The sequence below is a fragment of the Sturnira hondurensis genome, unplaced genomic scaffold (assembly GCF_014824575.4).
Source record: "Sturnira hondurensis isolate 20B ecotype Veracruz unplaced genomic scaffold, ASM1482457v3 Scaffold0004136, whole genome shotgun sequence".
Lineage (NCBI taxonomy): Eukaryota > Metazoa > Chordata > Mammalia > Chiroptera > Phyllostomidae > Sturnira > Sturnira hondurensis.
In genome coordinates, this window is record NW_028076767.1 from 54,034,695 (window position 1) to 54,060,631 (window position 25,937).

At 34.3% G+C, this 25,937-nt stretch overlaps 1 protein-coding gene and 1 long non-coding RNA gene across 12 annotated transcripts in view; one reads left to right on the plus strand and one right to left on the minus strand.

Annotated features, from left to right (window-relative positions):
- MARCHF7 (membrane associated ring-CH-type finger 7) overlaps positions 1-25,937 on the minus strand; it is a 46,581-nt gene that overhangs the window by 17,212 nt on the left and 3,432 nt on the right. For 7 of the 11 annotated variants that reach the window (XR_005066200.1, XR_005066199.1, XR_005066201.1 and 4 more), the window contains exons 1-6: positions 25,218-25,336; positions 23,554-23,635; positions 13,891-14,055; positions 6,965-7,160; positions 4,513-4,680; positions 1,508-2,606 (exon numbers count right to left, since the gene is read on the minus strand). Coding sequence is in view for 8 of the 11 variants with exons in the window: in XM_037044642.1 (XP_036900537.1) it covers positions 1,508-2,606; positions 4,513-4,680; positions 6,965-7,160; positions 13,891-14,043 (1,616 nt within the window). In the remaining 3 variants the exon portion in view is untranslated. Of the gene's footprint in view, positions 1-1,507; positions 2,607-4,512; positions 4,681-6,964; positions 7,161-13,890; positions 14,056-23,553; positions 23,636-25,217; positions 25,337-25,937 lie in introns of those variants that run through there. The other 4 variants (XM_037044645.1, XM_037044644.1, XM_037044639.1 and 1 more) reach the window with 3 other exon arrangements.
- On the plus strand, positions 5,406-17,680 carry LOC118985795 (uncharacterized). The gene is made up of 3 exons (XR_005066202.1): positions 5,406-5,483; positions 13,073-13,076; positions 17,670-17,680. It is a non-coding gene; the product is annotated as an uncharacterized LOC118985795 (long non-coding RNA).

Here is a 25,937-nt window from a genome sequence, read left to right on the forward strand (position 1 = left end):
TCGATGGCAAAAAAAAAGCAATAAATGCTTCTTTTTAAATTATCTAACTAGATAAAATTGATGGTGCTGGCTTAATTTGTTTCTCTCTGGAAATCACTAAATTTAATGCTTTGCCTGCTGCTTACACCAATGCACTCAAATTAACCACACTTGAAGGCAAGAAATGCTTATAACTACTATAGTTACGACAATTAGTTACAGCTACTGTAATAGTTATAAGTACATCCCTCAGCACACACCTTGCTATCAGAGGGAGTTGCTATAATAATGTTGAAGCTACTACTACCTGGGCAGAGTGCATCTTTACGAAAAAGAAAAAACCATGAATTATAAAAGCAGGAACAAAACAGTCACATGGCACAAACTGTCCCATATAAAGAAAAATGGGAATATAGTAGTCCAATGCCCAACATTCAGAAAGCATATAAAGTCCCTTTATCCCCAAAATTGAATCTGAATGTATTTCTTCTTAAAAGTACAAAAAACTCTGAAATGACAGCAGTAACTATAATGTTCCCACCAAATTCCATTACATTACACCTTTACGAACAGAAAAAACACCCTACAACCTTAGCTTCAGTCTTTTCCCCCCTATATTTTACATGTATTACTCTATCCTATTTTACCATTAAAATTAATTTACCAGATAGAAAAACCAAGTAACTATACTAAGAAGAAAATTAATAATTAAGTTAGGAATAAAATCTCTGATCTTCCATCTTTTTACTTTTACCATTCTTACCAGAGATTTTTAAGCAAACTTCAATTGTACAAAATATTTCATTTATACAAAGATTATTTTTTAAAAAACCCTCACCAGAGAATCAATAGATTTGGAGGTGGGGGGAGATACAGAGACAGAGACACAGAGAGAGAGAGAAACACTGATCAGTTGCCTTTCATCAGCATTCCAATGGGGGCTCAAACCCACAACCTGGGTATATGCCCTGACTAGGGATTAAACCTGTAACCTTCTGGTGTTTGGGATGACGTGCCAACCAGTTGAGCCACCCAGACAAGGTTGTATAAAGATTCTCTAAATCTGAAATTTAAACTGCTCTGTCTAGCAAATAGTAACAATATATAAAAATTATTCAGTATATATTTAGGACTTCAAAAACACAATAAAAATACATATAAATTATTTTACTTCCAAAAAGTTTTAGGTGAGAATTACAAATGTTAAAAACCATCTTAATAATCCACAACCATTTGGATCTCCTTACAAATCCAATTAAGCACTTATCTACCAAGGAAGAGGGTAAGAGATTAAGATTTTTGTCTTTGTGTGCTGTTTAAAAATAATCTTTAGATTATTTCTTGACTCATTCTATACCCCAGTGCCTACCTTCATTACTCTCACCCATTTTACCTCTGAGTTAAGAGGTAATATCTTACTGTAAATTTCAAGGGAAAAAGTTGTAGACGTTATTAAGAAGCCATTTTAGATAGTTTTTTCTCTAATCTGCTCTTCCTTTATGGGCTTAAGACAGGTATTCAAATTTACCTCTCTTTTATTTTCTGCAGTCTTTCTGGGTCTCTTGAAGGTGCACTTTTAGTTTTATCACCTTTTCCATCAGATGAACTCCAACCTGAAGGAATAATATCTACAGTGATCATGACATTGTCAGTCAAATTATTTCCAAGTGCTGGGGGGACTGCAAATCGAAATAAGGAACCGGGAAGGATTCCTGTTATTCCTGGGTTTCTTCCACTGGGAGCCGAATCTGATGTGGAGCCACCTGCAGCAGCACCGCTTGATGCTGCAGGTGCTTGTGATCTGTTGGCAGCAGCCCCAAGGGCATCGCTTTGTGCTTCAAGGTGAACCACTTCATTTGGTTCTCTTCTAAATAAGTGATGAGATCTAGATGGTATATCAGAGGTAGGTATCCTTGAAGATTCATCTCGTCCCTCTCGCCTCCTTCTAGAGAACAAAGGTGTGCATCTATTTCTAAGTGAGGAGGATAACCATGGTCCTGTATTTCTACCTTCAGATTCTTGGTTAAAATTTTCTGAATCGGGCTCAGAGCTATGATTTTGGCTAAGAGATGACAAACCCCATCTTCGCCTAAGAAATCGAAATCCCTGAGAAGCTTCGGATGCCCTATTATCAGGAACGTCAGAAGTTGATGCTGCATTACTACGAGACTGTGAAGCTGTAGAGATTCTTGGAGAAATGTAAGAATTTTCAGAACTCAATGATCTTGTATTTAAGGATTCCTGACTAGACCTTCGTGAAAAAAAAGTAGACGACATACTAGAAGCTATACGTGACAGCAATCTCCTGGTCGTACGTCTCCCTTCATTGTCAGAAGATTCTTGAAATGATCTTTGAGATGAACCAACCCTACCTGCATTGCTTAAAGTGGAGGTTTCATCTCTATTTGAAATATAAGAAAATCCAGGCTGTGTATTGCTTTGGGGAGATTCAAATTCTCTTGGTGAAAAATTTGATCTTAAAGAATTTCTACTAGAACATGGTATGGTCTGATGTTGAGAAGACATTTGGTGGTTTGTGGATGATGTATTCAATTGTAAAGTGCTCACTGAGTTCTCTTTTGGTCTTGCTCCCTGTGAATATGAAGAAGGAACTCTCTCTTGAATATCTATTTTTGAAAGAAAGGAAAAGTAACCAATTACATGAAATAATTTGACTAGTATCAAAATTTACATAGATTAATAACTAATTACCGCCAAAAAGAAACACTGGTTTCAAACTGAATACTGCTACATTATAACTATACACCTTAACTATTATTTTAGAAAAAAAACATAAATGTATTCCTCTTTCTACACTCTTGGTAAAATCTCCCACTTCTATATAAAGTCAACATTACAAAATAAAATGAAATGAGACCTTATGAGAAACAAAAATCAATCTATCAACTCAATAAATGTAAACCATTGAATTTGTTGATCAGCAACTGATATGGTAAAATATCTAATAACTAAATGAATAAGGAATTTTAAAGGGGCCAAATAATTCTACGTAAATGGCTCTTACAACAAGTAAAGGCAAAATAATCCTAGGAAGACAGTGTTTGGGAGATTTTTCTTACTCTGCAATAGTATAAAAGTTATTTAATATATATTACCATATTTGTAATATATGGCAAACCTTGCTAAGAGTTAAAAAATTTCTCCATTTTTTCCCCCTTCAAGGAAATGGCAGTGATTCTTATCCCTGGTTACTCATCAAACATACCTTTGCTTTTTAATACTGGAAGCACTATTTTCTATTCTGACTGGAAGCATTGAGTCAGAATAGAGTCCCGACATCGAGTAGGAGTCCTGAAACCTAAGTACACCACTGGTGGTTCTAATCTTTAAAGGATGAGAAATACTACATGATTCCTTTATGAAGAATACGGTACTTCTCCTTACACCTAGTTTAAGAGCTGGGTTACTACTGTGCTAATACATGAAGCCTCATGAAAGAATAAACTGTTAGGGGCTAAATCTATTTTATTCTGTACTTTATATTCCCAAACCTAGAAGCTCTTAATACTGTCTGCTAAAAGTCATCCACTCAAAGCCAAGCAAATAAAAAGATGTTTTCATTTGTGTTAAATAAAGCAAAAGCCTGCCCTGGCTGGGTGGCTCAGTTGGTCAGAGCATGATCCTGCACACCAAAAGGTTGCCAGTTTGATTCCCAGTCAGGGCACATACCAAGGTTGTGGTTTCCAACCCCAGTGGCAGTGCAGTGGGGGCACAGTTGGGACATGTAAAGGAGGCAACTGACGTTTCTCTCTCTCTCTAATAAAAACATATCCTTGGGTGAGGTTTAAAAAAGAACAATAAAAAAATTAGAGCAAAGGTTTGCCCCAATATAATTATTAAAAAAAAACAAAAAACTAAACTAAAGCTTTAAGCCTTGACCAGTGTGGCTGAGTTGGTTGGGTGTCTTCCCACAAATCAAAAGGTTGCCAGTTGGCCCCATAGCTGGCAATTAATAGATGTTTCTCTCCTGCTCTTTCTCCTTTTCTCTAAAAATAAACTTTTAAAAAACAAGTGTATCTTCTATGTAAATCAAACTCTACTTTTGACTGCTATTATTTCAATTAGCACCTTTTGTACTCAGTTACTTAGTTATTGTTTCATGGTTACTTATGTTTGAAAAGCTTAACGGGTATTTCAACTAAATGAAAACCAAAGCATTCATGTTAAATGAAAGTAATTCTAAACTGTCTTAAAATGGTGATGTCAAGCTTTAGTTTATAATTTGTAATTGCTTATTACAATATATAAGGCAAATTATACTGGAATATAGATATGCAAGATTTAGTGTACTTTATGACATACACTTTCGAGAGAGCAAGTAAAAAATTTATCAGCAGAAAATCTGGACATTTACTTTAAATTGTTTATGTTTTTAAAAGCAAAACAACAACGTAATGGGAAACATGAAGCTATTTAAAATATTCATAAGATGTACTTTATTTATTCTTCTGCACTGTAATTTCAGTGATATAAATAGGGAAATATGACATTACTAGGTAAGTTTATACATACATGATGAAGTTGTGAAATCTCCACTTCGGTGACTATAATCCATAAGATTACTAACAGAGGAATCTGTTCTCCTCTCTAAATCTCTCCTCTCTCTCATTAAGTCACTTCCAAATGATCCAAGTACCACTGATGAAGATCTGGGAACTTGACTATGCCTCCAAGAAGAATCTAAAATAATCAAAGAAATTTTAATTCAGAGAAAGCTTTCAAAGTTTCTGATGACAACAAATCTTCAGTACTACACAGGAAGATGGTGATTTATTATAGAAACTCCCATAGTTACAAAGTTGTAATCAGAAGCAAAATTTAGCAAACATAAAATTATTCACTAAATGAACTCATCACTTATAAAATTATTTCCTACTAAAACACATTCTTCTCTAACACTAAATTCTATCTCCATACATGATTGTCAATGTCTTCTCAACTGTTCTCTGACTATATATACAGTGTAAATATGATACACTAGGTTGGCTAAAAAGTCTGTATGTTTTTCCCTGTAAAATAAAGACACAGTTTTCATTTTTTGCCAATACTTTTATTGATTTGGACATTTTGAATACATTGGCTACCTCCCGCTTTGGGCTTCTAGTAGGTAGATGCCAGGGTTGCTGCTAAAAAACATCTTTCAATGCATAAGAGCCCCACAGCAAAAAATTATTGGGTCAATGTCAATACTACCAAGAAACTTTGCAAACCACTTTTGATGCATTCGATCAGTCATAGCACCTTCTCAATACACTGCACAAATCATCTCTTGTGTTTCAGTTGCATTACCTCTCTTGAAAGAATAAAACATAACATACTGAAAATACTGTGTATTTTCTTTCATCTTCAATATTAAAATGGCTGCACAAAAATTCACCGAGTTTGATTTTTTTAAATGAACACTGTATGATAGCTGTGACAATACAATCTAACAAAACTGTTTTGAATGAAGTTAAAGAAAACTAGGCACTACTACAGTCATCGTACTGAAAAAACTAAATGAACATTTTAGCCAACCCTATAAAATGAGTACAGAACAAAAAACGCAAAACTTGCCAAAGATGCAGAATTTCACTAGAAGTCAATGCAAGTTATACTGGAAAACAGCCAAAATCAAAATAAAAAAACCAAAGCCATCTTGTAATAGAAGCTCTTGTAGGTTATTTAATACTATTACTCAGAAATAGCACTGCCACCACAACTGGTTCATTCCTATTCTAAGAATTAATGCATCATTGCAATTTTAATTGAAATTTTGTTAGATATAATTTCATTAAAAAATAAATTAAAAATTAAGTCTCAAAACTTTTGCTCCCTTACTATTTACCTTGAAATTTTGGTTTTTCCTCTCAAGTCCCAAGAGCCTTAATAATGTCTGTTCATTAATTAAAATGACCCAGGGTTTTTAATGGTATACCTTCACAGAGCAGGGTAGAACAAAACTCTGCACAATGGTGTTTGTTTGACACTAAATTCAACTGATAATACATATGCATTTCAAGAATTTTATTTCCAATAGTGTCATCTGAAGTTCTGTCTCACTTTAAAACTATTTTAAGCCCTGGCTGGTATAGCTCAGTGGATTGAGCGCGGTCAGTGAACTAAGGGGTCACCGGTTTGATTCCCAGTCAAGGCACATGCCTGGGATGCAGGCCAGGTCCCCAGTGAGGCCATGTGAGAGGCAACCACACATTGACGTTTCTCTCCCTCTTTTTCTCTCTCCATTCCTTCTCTCTAAAAAAAATAAATAAAATCTAAAAAAAACTATTTTAAGCATTGGTTTGTTTCATTTGAAGAGGAGTGTAAGGAGGGAGCATCCTGTCTTCTCAACAAAAAAAATCTGTTCAATTTGTGCAACAAATGTGTCTGTGAGTACAAAATACCAATCATGAAGCTTTATGGATAAGCCATCTAAATCCCAGAATGGTTAAGTGATATTTATTCAATGCCACACATCTGATAAGAGGGCTAGAATCAAGGCTTTCTAATTCCTAGTAGAGAACTCCTAGTAGAATACCAACAACTATTTTTAAATAAAGAATTTGTGTGTTTTCTCAAAATAAATATATACTGCACTGTTTCTCATTTATAAAAGATATGCTATAAAAATGCTTTATTGCCTGCCTCAGAAAAATTGGCTTTCCTAGTAACAATTTAAAAAATTTTACCTCCTATAACAACTGGCAGATACATGTCACTTTTACCAATTTTATCACCATATATTTGTAGCTGTTCTAATTAAAGTTGTTAATATCTCTTTGTGTAAAACATTTCTACCAAATTTAGAAAATTTCAAGAGATGATTTTAGTTCTAGCACTAACTTATGGTAAGATGTTGGAAACCACTACATTTCTGACCCCACTGTCTTATGTTTCCTCTATCTGCTCAATATACCTTATCTTGGGAAAAGGGCTTTTGTCCAAAACACATGTGAAGTAACTCTTACATAAATTTAATTCTCACCTGATACTGCATTTAAACCACGTCCAACATTCCTCCCAGTTGAGGTAGATACACAGTTTGTACATGAAAGTTTAGGCCTTTTTGAATCATGATCCCGTTGCTGGTTTTGTGATCTTGAGCGTGCTCCCTGAGTTATCTCAGACTCACTATACCACGTGGACTGAAATGGAGATGCGGATGATGATGCAGATGTAGACTGTAAGTTTAAAAAAAATTTAAAGGAACAACGAAATGCTTGCATTCATTATCAAACTTAATTTACAATATTCAAATACATTCCCAAGTACCAAATTTTTCTACCATGTACGTTTTTCATAATCTTCGTTCCTTTCTACCCACATGTCCTCTTATTTTATACTATAATTGTACTTCATTGCATAATAAATCTGATTTAGATTAATTATTCTATGGAACTGTGTATAATCATCTGGTTAGAAAATACTTAAGAGCAAAAATTTAATTCATTCCTTGACCCCTGACTTAATATTTCAACCTTCTGAGTAACCTGTTTCCTGTTGAGAGGTGGACAGAATGCCAAGAAAGGCACTAATATCTAAACTGTGAACACTCTTGTCAGGTAAGAAAAAAATTATCCTGGTTCTAATGCTCATTCTTAAGACTACAGTCATACAATACTATAAACATTATTTTTTTAAAAACATTTTAATATATGGATTTCCTTCATTAGTGAAACAAAAAACAGCTAAAATAAGCACAGACTTTAAAACACTTAGCTCAATGCTTTCTCTATTAACATATAAACATAGATACACAAAATAAAACCCAAAACAACACAAAAGTCACTCACAATGTATATAAACTATTTTACTTTTTAATTTTTTAATTGAGTAGGCAGTATGCCCAATATAGTACATAAACGGGAGATTAGTTTGTCTCCTTAAAAATATAGGTTTAAATAAGAACATAATATTTCAACCACAATGACAGAAATCGTCCTTTTATTTTACAAGACATTTTCCTTCATTAAACATTTTATAATAATTTTAACATGCATGGGCAAACAGCTCATTTTATTAAAGAATATTAAAGAGAAAACAGTGTTCTTTTCTTTTTTAATGTTCTTTAAGTGTTGTATTTCTTGACAACAGAAAGTTAAAAATGGAATATAACGTGAGTTGTAAATTCAATCTGTTACCCTATTATTCACATGATAAACATAAGACAACAAACAATAAATAATTATAATATAAATAAGGCCATAATAGGAGGTACTGTGATAGAAAAACAAGAGTCTAACTATGCCTGAAGAAAGCAGGAGAGAATTCACAATATGTGAGCATTCACCTATAGGCAAATGAGGAAAGAGATTGTAGACAACACAGAAAGATGTACAAATCCCTTTATCCTGTGAATTTTCTACAGCATTACTGATCTTCTATTATGCTTCAATTATTAGAAGCACACTGTATACATTCAGGGAATTCTGCAGTATAAACTGCACATATGTGGAAAAGCAGAAGTTATAAAGCTGAAAAAGCAGGAACAGGCTAGATCAGGATTTTATCTTATCTTTGCTGAGAGATTACTTTGCTAACTGAATGTGGCATTCTTAGCTTAGTACACTCGTGGTCTCAGAGCCTTCTGCACCAAGTACTCTGGAGTCCCCAATCAATAAACTGAGTTAGCGTAAGAGGTGAAATTCATTAGATATTTCAAAATCTTATCCCCCATTTTTTAGAAAAGGGCATTTTATGTACCTCCCAAACATGAAGGATATGAGAGAATACAACAGACTTTTAATGTATGCTTTATTTGTACAAAATCTGTTTACTTGTCCTTATTCTCTCACTTTACATGGACTAAACAAACTGTTACTGAATAGCTCTTTGCAAATGTGATTCTGGAAACCACTCAAGGGGGAAATACCATCACATCAACTTCTTAGAAAGATCTTTAGAACATTGTGGGAGATGAAAAAGGTAGAGTGGACAGAAAGTAGAAAAATCAACTGATGAAGTCATTGAAAGAAGTTAAGTTCTTGTCACAAAAGTAATGGCAATAGAGGACAATTATAAAAGATAAAAATTCAAATTTAGAGACAATATGAGAAGTTTACAAAAAGTCTAAAATCATGGTGAGATACTGGTGAGATAAAGGCACACTCACTACTCAAGAAACAATTTTCATGACTCACAGCTCTAAATGGGGCCTATACATGTTGTTACAACAAAGACAAAAAAATCCACATTAATATCAGTATAGGGAAAGGTAAAATAACTTTTTCTGCTGGCTTAAATCCAAAATCAAACCTTTCCTAGGTTCCTACCCCTCAAATTAATCTGTTGTGCAAATATCCTCAGTATGAAGCAAAGCAGTCAATTTTTCTCACTTCTGAATTCTTTTATCAATTAAACTATGGGATTCATTTAATAATACGCTACCTATTCCACTGTCTAGAACTATTGGTGGCCAAATAAAATCAGGGTGTGTCTGTCTCCAAAATACACCATGTTGTAGACAATGAATGCTTAGTTTTTAAATGGACAGAGGGCATGAAGAGATATTTCTCCGAAGAATAGGTACAGAGAGCTGAAGACATGAAAAAATGCTCAAGATCACTAATCGTCACGGAAATCCAAGGGAAAACCACAATGACATACCACCTTACACCTGTCAGAGTGGCTATTACTAAAAATGTCAACAAATAACAAGTGTTGGTGAGGATGAGAAAAGGGAACTCTTGTGCACAATTATTGGTGGGGTTGTAAATCGGTGTAGCCACTATGGAAAACAGTATGGAAATTCCCCCAAAATTAAAAATAGAACTACCATACAATCCAGCAATTCCACTTCTAAATATTTATCTTAAGAAAACAACACAAATTCAAAAAGATACATGTACCCTTACGTTCACTGCAGCATTACTAACAATAGCCAAGATACAGAAGCAACCTAGGAAGCAACCTAGGTGTCCATCGATAGCTGAATGGGGAAAAAAATGTAGTATACCTTGGAGTATTACTCAGCCATAAAAAAGAATAAAACTTGTCATTTGTGACAACATGGATGCACCTACAGGGTATTATGCTAAGTGTAGTAAGTCAAAGACAAATAGCAAATGACTGGGGTGTGGAACCTAAAACAAAGATCTCTCCCTTTCTTTCTCCCTCCCTTCCCTAAAAAATAAATAAAACCTAAAAAAAGAAAGAGAAAGAAAGAAAACCTCATGATTATATCATTAGTTGCAGCAAAGGCATTTGATAAATAATTCAACACCCCCTTTATGAAAAAAACTAGGAAACTAGAAAAAGGATAACTTCACTAACTTGAAAACAGCTACAAAAAACATATACCATTCTTAACAGTTAGAAATTCAAAACTTTCCTGCTAAGATCAGGTACAAGGCAAGGATGCCCCCTCTCACCACTTTTTCAGGTAAACAACGATTCAATGATTCAATGTATGTGTATGTATTATAAAATGATCACTGCAATAAATCTAGTTAATATCCACAACCACACAGCTATAAATTTTTTTCATGTGTAGAAAACTTTTGAGACCTACTCTATTAGAAACCTTCAAATATACAATACAGTATCACCTATAGTCTCCATGTCATACATTGTATTCCCAAAACTTATTAACTGAATCTAACTTTTGACCTCTTCTTTTACACATTTTGCCCTGCTTATACTCCCACCCCCTAACCTCCACGTCTAGCAACCACCAATCTGTTCTCTGTATCTTCAAATCCAAGTTTCTTTTTAAAATTTCCACATATAAGATTGTATGCTACCATGTAATACCATACGGTATATTTATACCATTTCTCTGTGTATAATGCGTACTTTTTTTGCCCAAATTTCTGGAAAAAAAATAAGGATGCACATTATACATAGGTAGTACTAATTCTATATCTGTTTTTAGTTCTTCTATTTATACTTGTATATTTATTCATGCATTAAAAGTGTAACTCTAGAAAGCAAAAATGGTATGTATATGCAAAATAATACCCTGGAATATAATAATTGGTTTTGTTTCTAAGTAAAAATACATTAAAAATGAAAACCGAAGATTTTTTCTGTTGAAAGTTTGGGCCAAAAATGTGGGTGTCCACTATACATGGGAGTGTGTGTGTATGTTTACACAGCAAAATACAGTACTTATTTCTAACTTATTTTACAAAACCAGTTATTGAAAAATCTGTCCTCTCTTGTTTGTAATGAATTAGCTGACTATATATGATATCTATCTATCTATCTATCTATCTATATATATGGGTTTATTTCTGAGTTCTCTATTTGGTTCCATTGAGCTATGTGTCTGCTTTTCTGCCACTACCACACTGTTTTAATTACTATAGCTTTGCAATATAATTTGAAATCAGGGAGCATGATGTCTCCAGCTTTGTTTTTCTTTCTCAAGATAGCTTTGGCTATGGAGGATATCTTTTGTGGTTCTACACAAATTTTATGATTGTGTCTTCTATTTATATTAAAAAAGTCATTGGTGCTTTCATAAGGACTACATTAAATCTATGAATTACTTTGGATAGTATGGACACTGTAACGAAATTAATTTTTCCCGTCCGCAAGCATTAAATAGCTTTGCATTATTTATGTCTTCAATTTTTTTTACCAATACTTCACAGTTTTCAACTCCTTGGTTAAATTAATTCCTAAGTCTTTTATTCTTTTTCATGCAGTTGTAAATGGACTTTTCTTCACTTTTCTTTCTGACAGTGATTCATTAGCACATATAAATGCAACTAGTTTTTGTATATTAAGCTTGTATTCTGTAACATTTATTAGTTTTAATGGTTTTTGGTGAAATCTATATTATATCATGTGGCAGGCACTATTCTCACTCAGCTTATTAATTCATTTAATTCTAACAATGCAATAAAGTAACTTGCCCAGGTTTACACAGCTATTAGTGGAACAATATTCCAATTCAGGATCTACAGACTGGTGTTAAGAATATTGTGTTCCTCAAAATAAGCTGTACAAAAAATTTATAGAATTAAAAGTTCTATAAATATAGGTAAATAATCCTGTGCTCTTAATAGGTCACATCATTTAATCTACAACATTTCTACAGAACACAAAAGATAGGATTCTGTACCTCTGGCAAGCATACTCTTATTTGGCAAAAGAAAAATAAAAAAGAAAAGCACAATACCAATTAATATGAAAATGAGACCAAGCAAACAGTTCATATAAAGCTTATGAGTATATAGGGAGACACTGACATTTTTGAGAAATAATTTTTAGTTCAGTCTTCCTCTATTTTATAAAATGCTTCATGTGCAGAAATGTTTTTAAATGACTTTGTCATATACTGTTACATGACATTTAGATATATAGAGACAAATATGTTACATGATCTATATATAAAAATATATTTAAGACAGAAATTTTCACTAAAGGATTTTGTTGTTTTATAAAATTTTTTTATTGATGAGAGAGGGAGAGAGACAGACAGACACAGACATCAATTTGTTGTTCCACTTATTTATGCATTCGTTGGTTGATTCTTCTATGTCTCCTGACCAGTGATCAAACCTGCAACCTTAGCACATCGGGACAATGGTCTATCTAAACTGAGCTACCAGACCAGGGCCAGAATGATTCTCTTAAGAGTCAGTTACCTAAACTTTGAAATTTAGTAAGCTACATGTGATTTAATTCTGTTCAGCCAATAATGCAATAAATTTAAACTTGAATTTAAAATTGCACTAAACCTATAAATTATGCCTTCTGAGATTTATAGTTTTATGTTACAACTATTGTGTTAAATGCTAATAAACCTTTTAAAAAATCAAAGTACTGTCAGTCTTAAAGAAAATTAGCTAGGTAACAGTTGCCTGTGTAGCATTATGTAGATTATCAATCAGTGCAGTCATTACTAACCATTTAAAAAAATCTTCAAATTCACACTTAAAAGCAAAATATTTAGCTATCATACTGTCAAAAGAAAACACACAAACCACTTAACAATCATTATTCCAAAGTATACTGCTTTGTATACTTGCAAAGAAAAAAATCAGATAAATGTAATGTTAAAGAAAAAGGATGAAATTTTTTGGCCTTTGACAAAGTCATTTACACTGATTAACCTAGTTTAAACTTATACTTAAATTGATAGTTATGTTTCTAAGAAACAAGCTTTCCAAATCTTCAGAAAGTACTGGGTTGGCCAAAAAGTCTGTATGGTTTTTTCTGTAAAACACAAGACATATTTTCCATTTTCAACAATAACTTTACTGATTTGGATATTTTGAGTGTGTCAGCTATCTCCCACTATTGGCTTCAAGTGGATAGAAGCCAGGCTTCTATTAATTCTTCCAATGCATAAGACAGCCAAAGAATTATCTCGCCAAAACACGAATAGTATCAAGAAACTTTGCAAACCACTTTTGACACGTTCGATCAGTCACAGCACCTTCTCCATACACATACTGCACAAATCTTCTTTGAGTTTCAGTTGCATTTTTACCTTTACTGAAATAATAAAGCATAAGAGACCGAAAATGTGTATCTTCTTTCCTCTTGAATATTAAAACAGCTGTACAAAAATTCACCAATTTTCACAGGTTTATCTTTTTTAAGTGCATGCTGATATAACAGCTGTGACAATATAATCTAATGATATTGTTTTGAAGACAACTAAAGCACTACTAGTGCCATCATACAGGAAAAATTAAGCAAAGTTTTTGGCCAGCCCAGTATGATCATTTTCTGTAATTCCCCATTGATAATTCTGAAGACCAAGAAGTTTGAAAACATTAAGTTTTTGCTACTTGGCACGAACAATAATTCATTTTGCCGCAGACATGTTTTGATGCCTCAAATTCCGAACATATTATAAGCATACTACATTACTTACCTAAAATCTAAAAGACACATGTGGCCCCAAAAATTCTGAAAAAGAGACTGTCTGTAAATTCCAAATTAAAGTGTTACCTGATATTCAGGATCCAGTCTCAATGAAGAGTCTCTTGAAGGATAGGTATCATTTAAACTACTTTCTCTGCTTCCAGACATCATCCTAGCACTTAAAGAGCTGGGAGGCTGAACAGAAATTCTTCTTGGAATCCTTGAAGGTTTAGACTCCATTCTTAAGATTTCCTGTGAAATCAAATTTTGATTAATGGCCTTTAGGAAAGCATTCAAACTTTTTGTTCTTTATCCTCCTTAATCATCAGCTCAAAACAAGAATCACGGATGCAAACTAACTGTATCCGGCATAGTGGACTATAAGACTATCACCACCCCTCTTCTACAAGGCAGACATACAAAGTCTACCAAAGGTTCCTTACTGTCCGTAAAATGAAGCACACCTAATAAAAGTGAGATGAGGAACTGAGGTTTGTTGTTTCCAAAGCCTGGGCGCTTTTCCCTTGATCAATTTTATCTCCATATAAAATCCTACATGAATTTGCCCTTAATTATCTTGTTATTCTTACCTATTTTTTGGTGTTCAACACTCATTCCATAAACATTAGCTATACTGTACTATTTGCACACCCCTTAACACAAAATGCTCTCACAGCCCTTTCACACTCCCCATTCAATTCCTGGTTATGGTCTTAAAACAGGCCTTTTCTTTGTGTGACTTGACTTTATATATACTTTTATTAAGACACCATACTACCTTATGCTACCATTCATGTTCCTATCTCCCCTTCTCAAAGTGAAAATAATTTCTAAGTTTTCTTCATTAAAACATTCCTCTAAACCTATTCCAAAAGATACCACAGCTATACCTGATTTTTAACTATATATACATGAAATCATACAGTATGTACTCTTTTTTGTCTGGTTTCATTTGCTCAACATTGTATTTGTGCAATTTATTCATGTTGTTTCATGCAGTTGTAAGTTCACTTGGTTTCTATAGTATTCCACTGTACCAATACACACAATGTATTTCTACTATAGGTGGACACTAGATTGTTTCCAGTTTTAGGCTATTACAACAGTACTGCTATCAAGATCACTTTTATAAATTAAAAGAACAATAATGTTTAAGTATTTTGGCAAAAGGATTTACAAGGAGGCCTCAATAATTGAGACAGGAAATGACAAAAGCAAGTATCCAATGAAAAAAAATCACAATCATCTCTTCAACTTTTCCCAGTTATCAACTTTTAAGGTCAAGAATTATTCCATTATTGTTCTGGAAGTAGACTGAAATTAAGGGGAGCATTGATGCACTTCACTTACCTGCTTTATTAAAATATTCGAACATGGTATCAGGGAAAAAGGATAAAGAGGGCAAAAAATTAACAAAACATATGGCCTATAGTGCAGTAGGAGACATACAACAAACACAAAAGATATAACACAAACTGAATACCAATTAAAATAACTCGGCTAAGACCATGTAGCTAATGAGAAACCAGAGTAAAAGTTATACTATGGGATATAATTAAATTTCAAAAAAAAAGACACTCAAAAAAGGTCAGTTTTGAATTTCTAGTTACACACAAGTTATCCTTACACATCTATTTTGGTCCCCTTTCCCAAAACCTCTATAAAAGGACAGTAAATTAATCTAAAGCTTTAACCATGAAAAGAACAGGAAGAGGACCACAGAAGGCATAAAGATTTAAATGTATATTTATTTGGAAAATCCAAAGTAGGAGAATTCAGCAGAGAAAATTAAACTATACCCTAGACATTTAGAAAAAGGTAGAGTGAAAGAATCAAGACCTGGAGTCATAAAGTACCATAAAAATGGCTGAAATCTAGTTGCTGAATTAAAATTTGTAGCTGGAGCAGTAAAACCCAGTTATTTCCCAAAGTTCTATTTTTCCAATATTAGGGTATTTATACTCTGGAAATTAGGACTTCACAGGCAATAATTTTCCTTAAATATGTGGGAATTAAGTATAAGGAATAAAAGAAAAAATATATATACTATATTCAATGTTGAGACCCAAAGACACTTTCCTGGCTTTGTTTCTACAATACCATTCATACACTAAGGGATTTTCCTTTTGGATCACCAAACAAAACATCACATAAGATTTCTGGATATCAACATTTGCAATGTTCCTAATTACAAAACCAGCTTGCCACTTGATCATCCTATCCCACAACCAAATCCACCAGTAACCAAGAGTTTCTTCTAATCAGCTCTTTAGGGATTCTCTCTAATGGGCAAACGTCAAGGATCATTAAACATCCAAGAAAGGCCTCCAGTGAAAGACACCAAGGTAATCAACAACAAAAAAAGGTTGGAGAAAATGTGAAGAAAGAAGCTAATTACTATCCTCAAATGATTAAGACATTCATTCACATAACAGGAAGCTTGAGAAACCAATCGAGTACAATGGCAAGCTTGTGGATATTCAAAATGTAACACACTTTTTAAAAAATGTGATACACTGTAATAATCAACATAAGGCTTAGAAGCAAATTGAGCAAACCTCCCTGAAATGAAAAATGTACCTTAAAAACAGAACTGTTAATGGGAGTTATCAATTAGACTATAATATGGTTATAGAACGAGAAAATAAAGAAAAATATTACCAAATAAATAAAATAACCTTTCTAGGATTAAAGTATACAAATCTTCACATTGAAAGGATTGAAGAATACTCAGCAGATCAATGAAGAGAGTTCAATACTAAGCACAAGTTATCATCTTAAAATTTGAGAACACCAGAAATAAAAGAGTGAAAAAGCAGGTCGCATACAAAAGTAATCAAAACGACATCTTAATTACACCTTTAAAAACTTTTAAGACAATGACACAATAACTAATGCTGAGAAAAATGTTTAGCCTTGTTTTTCAATCTGACAACTAAATGTGAGGTAGAGAATAGAACACATTTTCAGGCATGTGAAATGTGCCTATTTTCTTCAGGCAAGATCTTTTAAAAAAAATCACAAAACAAAACAAAAACTACAAGAAGCTGAATGAAGAGCATGTACTAGGAAAATGGGAATGTAAGGAACTAAAGAACCAGTCACAATATCCAGGCAACTATTACAAAGGTATACAGGAAAGCGCAAGGAGCAACTTATTGAAACTGGAGTAGGATCACAGATAAAGGAAGCAAAGTTCTAAGAGAAAAAATAGTATCAGCCCTGGCTGGTGTAGCTCAGTGGATTGAGCTCGGGCCTGCAAACCACACCATCGCGGTTCGATTCCCAGTCAGGGCACATGCCTGGGTTGCAGGTCAGTTCCTGGTTCCCGGTTCCCAGCAGGGGACGAATGAGAGGCAACCGTACATTGATATTTCTCTCTCTCTCTCTCTCTCCTTCCCTTTCCCTCTAAGATAAATAAATAAAATCTTTTAAAAAATAGTATCAAAAACTATTTTGAGCCCTGGCTAGCGTAGCTCAGTGGATTGAGCTCGGGCCTGCGAATCAGAGGATCGCAGTTCGATTCCCAGTTAGGGCACACACCTGGGTTGCAGGCCAGTTCTCAGTCCCAGGGGACCCACGAGAGGCAACCCTACACTGATATCCTCTCCTTTCCTTCCCCTCTAAAGATAAATAAATACAATCTTATATATATATATATATATATATATATATATATATTGGAATGTGGCAAAGATGACACGATTGGATATAACTGGAAAAAATAATTTAATTTTCTAACTTGGGAAAAAAGAGTTATTGTTCAAGAAAGGAGGTATTATATTTGGGTGAACTCAAGATATTTAGTTTTATTAATATAAACTGTTGATTTTGCTACATACATGCTGTGGGATGGAGGTGGGTAGGGGAAATAAAAACAATGGTGAATAAGGAAAACATACAATCTTGAAAATCATCAATATAAAATACATCATTTATAAATATAAAGATAAATCCCTAGAACAGCTAAAAGTTGGGGGCTGCTACCTTTGGAAACTGGGACTGGGAATAAGGTAAAGGGTGGGGCAAAGAGCTCCTGTTTTCCTTTTAAGTAGGATAACCGTATTTCCTGGTATGTCTGGAAGTCCCAGTTTATGGCCAGAAAAGTCCTAATTTGTGCTCATTATTTCAGGACGATTATTAATAGTGCTTGAGTTTTTCTTAAAAGTGGCCTACTTTGGATGATAGAGCATATATATGATCACTTCAGCTTTTTATAAGCTATATACATACGTCCACACAATTTTTTTTTTTTACTGAAAAGAGGTGTATCATGAGGTGGACTTTTAAAAGAAAGCATATGAGTTGAAAGATGATTAATGGTTAAACACTGGCATGCAAAAGCTCACAAAAAAAAAGACTTAACAAGTAGCATTTTATTATTTTACAAAGAAGGCTATGAAAATACTAAACAAGAGACTGCATTTGTGACATGAGGATTTTAACAGGGAGACAAAATTCTTTTTAAGATACAGGCCTATAGATGGTTCTTCAATAACAGTAACACTTCTTAATTGTATTTCTCATCGTTTACTCTGACTACATTTACATCCAATTCTTACTTGTGTACTTGCAGAATTAAACTAACCTAGTAGGAATCTGCTCAAAACAAACCTCTTGAGAGAAGACAAAGAGGCAGAGTCCGTTGAGAGATATAATTTATCCTGTATTAAACTATTTTTGGGAACTCCTCTACATAAACTGATTGAATTTTGACAATGTAGGTGTTACCAGAGAACTTATATAATACAGTTGCATAAGTTGTAGGTCAAAAGCACAAAAAAGTAGTAAAAAAAAATAAATTGCAGTCCTTAAAAAATTTCTAACAGACCACTTGCAAAAGGCATAATTTTAAGTTCTTTCATTTATTTAAAAGATAGAACAAGCAAGCCATACAAATAACCGCACAACTTAGTTATATATGCTGTAATGAAAAAGGTATAAACAAAAATAACACATGAGCAGGAAAAAGGTATTTGAAGCTTAATGCTTTTAACTAAGACTTGGGTATAACACAAAAAGTCCATACTACAACATTTCCTCAATGGGCAACACAATGGTATCTTAGTTTCCTTCTGTCACTTTATATAATTTGTTTCCTAAATAAATTTAGATTTGATTCTGCAGTTGGACAGTCAACTGGTGATAAGATAAAACTCACCACACCAGGACTGTGACCCATTAGACTTTAACAAGTATGTGCCTGTCTGCCATGCCTTGCCACTCAATTTATATACAGCACTCATCACTGCTATGAAAAGTTCTGTAACACAGTTTGCACTCTTTTGAGTCTCTGAGACTCAGTGAAGTCCTGAGCATCAGGAGTCCAACTGGAATTTGGCTCAAGTTCCTTATCAGTAAATCTATGACTAAGCTGAGGCACTGACAGCAGCAAGAGATCTCATTTTCCATTTGCCAGAACTTGCTTCAAATGCAGAAAAACCAGCTACAAAGCCACAAAAATCTTATGGTCAATATTGGAGATCATTACTTTACTGAACTTTCCAACTTTGGAAATAAAGTCTTTTGGATAAAGCTGATATTTAACTACTAGTTTTTATTTAGATACGTGCCCTCACACTGAGGAATTTTAGCAGAGACTGGCATAAGCAACAGCAATGGAAAACAGGTATTTATACCAATTCCTTATTTTTTTAAAGAAATCCTTACCATAGGATATGCTTATTGATTGAAAGAGAGAGAGAGACAGAGATAAAGAAACACAGCTCTCTTACCTCCATTATGCACCCCACCCAGGGATCCAACCTGCAACCTTTTGGTGCACAGGACAACATTCCAACCAATTGAGTAATCTGGCCAGGGCCCAAACTCCACAATCTGTGCTTTCTGTCCATCTCATAAATGTATGACTTACTAGCTACTAAAAACTTTGACTACTTGTTTCATAAATAATTTCATTCTGCTGGGCTTCCTAAGGAAACTCTTTGAAGAGCTCTTTAAAGCAACTTCATATCTGTGGTGGCCTGCTGAACACTATAAAGGATCTTTATACCAAAAAGTTTTCTCTTCCTATAAACACCACAATTCAAATATATTCTGTGGAAGTAATCTTTGCTTAAATTTTCTCTTAATCTACATAAAAAGCCTTAAGGAATTCTGTATCATTACCCAACACACAAGATTTTCTAAGTGATTCTCTGTCTGATATTATATGCAAGTTATCAAGATCTCAAACTTATATGCTAAATGCAACCGAAAAACTATCTCACCACCTACACTAGAATACAGACAATTTCAAATTTATTTTTATAGTGTTTTTCAAGAAGGCCTTACTTGGATATCAGGCCTACACTGGGTAAACCAACAAAGTTTGTCTATAATAAAGCCATGCTAATAAGCTTTGTCCAAAGGGAAGTCATCATTAATCTACACATTTTCTTCTTTCATATTTTATTCCACCAGTAATGGCACCATTTCCCAATCAAACTTTCAACTGTTTTCTACTACCTTAGAAAGGAACTCTAAATTCTCTGGCCCAACATCCAGAATTCTCACCTACCTTCCCCACCTAATTTCCAACTACCACCTGAAAAAACCCCTTCATACAATTTGATAGAAAGGCCAAATGTTTGCTAGTGTGACAGTTTAGAAATTCTGGGAGCCCTAATGTAAGACATCTTTTCCACAGGTCTCCAATGGGTGCTCATAAGAAAAGAATGAGGACAAACAGCAGATCTGAAGTCCCACTTTCTACAGTATGACCACATGGGTCCTGCCTATGTTTGAGAGAAAGAGAACCTGAAGACACTCATACACACTCCAAACCCTGAGTGGGTAGGAAAGCCACTTTCTGCAAGGACTCTGCACTAATACAAGGCAGTCTTTAGGCCCTAAAGGGCTATGAAACCTGCCTGCCCAAGATTTTCCACCAATACACGGCAGAGATCAGTTAGAAGGGAGATGGGCAGTGGCATCTGCCTGCACACTAGACTCTAAGAAGCAGGAAGAAGGTAAAATATCTTAGGGCAACCCCATCTTTGAGAATGAGGCACAGAGCCTAAGAATGGAAGAGGATGCATAGAACTAAGAACACCATGAGCTGTGCTCCAAATAAGCAGCAACTGCACTCTACTGCTGAGGAACTTAGAACAGCCTGACCCCTCTGTGGTACAGATGTGCAGGGACTACAGGAAGTTGAGGCTAGTGAAAAAATACTGAAAAAAAAAAAAAATACTCCAGCATTCTGGGCCTCACATTAAGCACCACACAGTGGCAGTCCACTAATAGAGCACTATGGAGATTTAAATTTTAAAAAAAGGGAATAAAAAAGCAATTAAATTAATAAAGCTCAAATCCAGCTCAAGTACAGACAAAACCAATTCGACCTACCACACTAACAATCTAACAGAAGTAGAGTGCATCTATATTCAGGCAAAACTAATAAACAGCCTCTACTGTTTTTTTTAATTTACACAGTCTCTACTGGTGTTATTAATAATGTCTGGTATTCAACAAAAAATTATAAAACACGCAAGAATGTCAAGAGATAAGAANAGTCCACTAATAGAGCACTATGGAGATTTAAATTTAAAAAAAAGGGAATAAAAAAAGCAATTAAATTAATAAAGCTCAAATCCAGCTCAAGTACAGACAAAACCAATTCGACCCACCACACTAACAATCTAACAGAAGTAGAGTGCATCTATATTCAGGCAAAACTAATAAACAGCCTCTACTGTTTTTTTTAATTTACACAGTCTCTACTGGTGTTATTAATAATGTCTGGTATTCAACAAAAAATTATAAAACACGCAAGAATGTCAAGAGATAAGAATCAATGAAACCAGAAGAAGAGATAACCCCAATGTTAGCAAAGTGGGAAACTGATGATTTTAACAGGAAACAAGGCAAAATTGGAAAAACTAGAGAACTGAGAAATAAGCTAGAAACCAATTATCCAGAATCAAGCATGGAAAAACACATGATAGTAAATACAGGACTGGATTTAAAGACACACAGAGGGAAAAGTCATAAAGTCTTTCGTACATTTAATTGGAGTTATAGGAGGAAAGAACTAGGGCAGAGAAAAAAAATTAAGATATTGGCTAAAAATTTCCAAAACTGATGAAGGATCAGTGTCAAAAGCCCAGTAAACACCAACTAGAATAATTAGCAATTATACTAACCACCAGATTAGATACTCATACCTGACTGCTAAAAATCATACTTAAGAAAAATCTGAAAATGTTATGGGAGTATTGAATGAGCAGCCAAAAGTCCCAGATGAAGAAGACTTCAGAGGAGGTAATATATGAGTTGACCTTTGAAGAATGAAATCAGAAAAAAGAGGAAGGCATAAAAATACTAAAGCATGTGAAGAATGTAAGTATGAGGAATGAAATTGAAGACATGAAAGAGGGAAGAGGAATAGAAAGGACTCTGAGAAAATAAATAAAAGTAGATTATATCCAGACTATAAAGGCAATCTTATATTCCCTGCTCAGGAGTTGGTGCTTTAATAAGGCAATGGTTTTGAAGCTTTTGACCATTGTACTTTGCAAGTTGTTTTTCTACTTAATTATGTTCCTGATTATTAGTTTGCAAAAATGAAACTACCAGTAGTCTTAGCAAAACTTTACCTAGTATTGCCAACCCTCAATAGTATAGACGCATATACAGCTTCCTGCATTTCTTGCAACACTGAAACTCAGTAATTAATTACACTGTCCTTGTAGAACCATGGAGAAAAACTACTGATTTACCTATATAGGCTTAGAAGCTACTAAAGATTTTGAAGCAACATCAGTTAAAATCAATCAAACAAACAAACTCAAAGTAAATCAGTATTAAAGACAAGTATTAGGAATAGACATAGTGGCTCCAAGACAAATTAGCAAGGGCCCAAAATAAATGGATAGAAGGCAGATTTAATACATCTCAAGTAGAAAAGAATGGTGAGGAGGGAGGAATTATTCAGAGCACTGATGGACAAATATATATATGTCTATGTAGTGGAGGCCAAAGAAATACACCAAGATGAGTTGGTTTTTAAAGAATGAGGAGTCTGAAGGGCTCAAAAGAGGTCTAGAAGTGTGCTGAAAATAGTTTTGAAAACATAGAACAGTCTGGGATGACAATATATTTTCAATCATCTACACCGATTTACTTTTTCACATACACATATACCTTAGTGCCTTGTGCTTGTACTGTACCTTCTAGTCAGTCTTAGTGCCACTCCCCTCCACTGATTACATAATTAGTAGAATTTGGGGCACTATGAAAAAGTAAACTGAAAAACTTCAGGCAATATATAGGAGCTGAAGAGGTCTACTTACTACTCTAATTAAGAATAAAGCTTTCTGCCCTGGTTGGTGTGGCCAGTGGATTGAGTGCTGGCCTGTGAACCAAAGAGTAAAGCTTTCTTTGAGCACCACAAGCTGTCTATCAAGTAGGGTTTGGACTTTCAGTTCACTAAATTTGAAAAGCTATTAATGCTGAAGATCTGAAGATCAGTGAGTGCAATGCTCAAACGTTTTTTGTTCACTCTGCTTAAAAAGGTACCTCTCAGCACTGGCTGGTGGTATTCAGTGGATTGAGTGCTGGCCTGCGAACCACAGGGTCACCAGTTCTATTCCCAGTCAGGGCACATGCCTGGGTTACAGGCCAGGTCCCCAGTAGGCAGCACACAAAAAACAACCACACAATGACATTTCTCTCCCTTTCTTTTTCTCTCTAAAAAAAAAAGTAAATGAAATCTTAATAAAAATAAAAATCTTAAAAAAAAGGTACCTCTCAAATAGTATGTATGTATCCTCTCCCATCACTCTAGATTGCTGTGTTCTGTTACTATAGTAACAGTCTTGTTCAGGATCTGTCAAGAGTCACATAGCAATCATAAATAAAATAACTGGACTATCGAAAGAACCCTGGCCCTATCCATATATATCCATAATTTCCAAATATTACAGCCCACACCTAACTCTTTTCCTTTATTGAAAATATATGCACTTATAAAGGCAATTTTTCCAAAATAGGAAACTGAGGCTAGGCAAAATAAATTCAGCTCTGCCCAATTTTTAGAACATAAGCTAATTTCTAACTATTTGTAGAAATATGATAGTTATGAGTCCAAGCTTTGAAGTCTGTCCTTTACTTGGTATGACTCTAGGTTTCATCTCTATAGTGCTTAATTTCTTCACCCATAAAAGGAGCATAATAATAGTACCAACCTCACAGGTAATATGAACTTTGCTGGCACACAGTATGTATTTAGCAAACACTAGCTGTTATTAAGTAATACCACCAGTGTTAAAAGATTTCCATGTAAACACCTTAGCAGACATTCCAATGGCTCTTTCATTATTTAATTTTTACTTTAACATATAGTAAAGAAAAAGACTTTGTAAAGTCATTCAGATTTATTTACAGGAAGACAGTCACTACATAGTAAAGAAGCTTACAGACCTTACTTATATAAGCAGATGCATAGAAATTTGAAAATAGCCATTATTAACATGTTACTGTGTCTCTGGGTGGGTTTGATTTCTTCTTTATACTTAGTTTTCCCAAATTTCTTTAATGTACTTAATCTTACTTTGATAAATAAGGGAAATAGTTATTTGCAAATGAAAAAGACTTTTTTACAACTTATATTACAATAAAATCTATAAAGAACTAAGAGTAATTCCCTTTCTACATTTCTGTACTGCGTGTAAACAGTCCTTACTATTTACATTCCACAAAGGAAATAATAAATACTAAACAATAAAGTACTGTTCTAGTAAATACTAAGTGGAAGATAAAAATTTCATACATACATAAAAGTAGAGACAATAATGAACCCCCATGTACCAATCAACAATTAACCTATCTTGTTTATTTTACCACCCTCTATTTTAAAGCAAATCCCCATCACAACATTGTTAAGGATGCCTGTTCTTAAAATGTTGTAAGTACACTCCCTTCATATTGTGATGCTCCTGGTCAGCCCAAGAAGAGATAAAATCTTAATTCCTCACCCCTTCAGTGGAGGATCCTTTTTCGAGACTTACTCTGACTGAAGGAATGTGTAGCACTGCCCTGGCCAGGTGGCTCAATTGGTTGGAGCGTCATCTCAAACACCAAAAGGTTGTTGGGTATGATTTCAGGTAAGGGCACCTAGGTTGCAGGTTCAACCCCCCGGCTGGGACGCTTGTGGGAGGCAGCCAATGTTTCTCTCTCTCCCCAACCCCTCTTCCTCCTCTCCCTCTAAAAATCAATAAAAACATATCCCTGAATGAGCATTACAAAAAAAAAAAAAACTAAAAAAACCCCCAAAACTTGGACATCATATGATTTTTCCAAGCTGTAAGAAGTCTAACAGCTTCTACTTTGCCCTCTTGGGTTGCTGTCTTGAGAAGGCCAAATCATAAAAGACCACATGGTACAAAATCTAAATACTAAGCAACACCAACTGCCAGTCATGTCAGTGATGCCATCTTGAACCTTCCAGCCTTCGAAATCCTCCAGCTGAATGATGGTACATGAGTGAACCCAGGCAAAACCAGTATAATCACCCAACAGGCACACAAAACTGTAAAAAAAAAAAGTGAACAGCAATTTTAATCCACCAGATTTTGAGGTTTGCTATGAAGTGATAAAGCTTCAAAACTTAATCCTAACTTTTCACTTTCCTTTTATGACATCAGTTTCTAAGAAAAATCTGATTCTATTTCAGGGTGTACCTTAGAATGTCTTAAATATCAGCTGAGTTGCAGTGGCTGAATTACCAGAAGTACAACATTACTATACAATAAATTCATGTCATGAATGTCAGAGCTATTTCAAAAATACTTATGTATCGTGATTGCCAATCACTTTGGTACAAAGTACAAACACAGATACAATTCCATTATTTACTTCTACTTGGTACATTCTTTTGTTTAAAAAAATCTGCTTCTGGGTGGAAATTTTTTCTCAGTAAGAAATCCTAGTTATTCTATTGATCCTAGTGTTTCTACTTGGTACATTCTTTTGTTTAAAAAAATCTGCCTCTGGGTGGAAATTTTTTCTCAGTAAGAAATCCTAGTTATTCTATTGATCCTAAGTGAACATGGAGATATGGAAGGTATGGGTGGTCATGTGAAGCACTGTCTTCTGAGTTTTTTAAAGGTTTTTTTTTTAGCTGACAAATA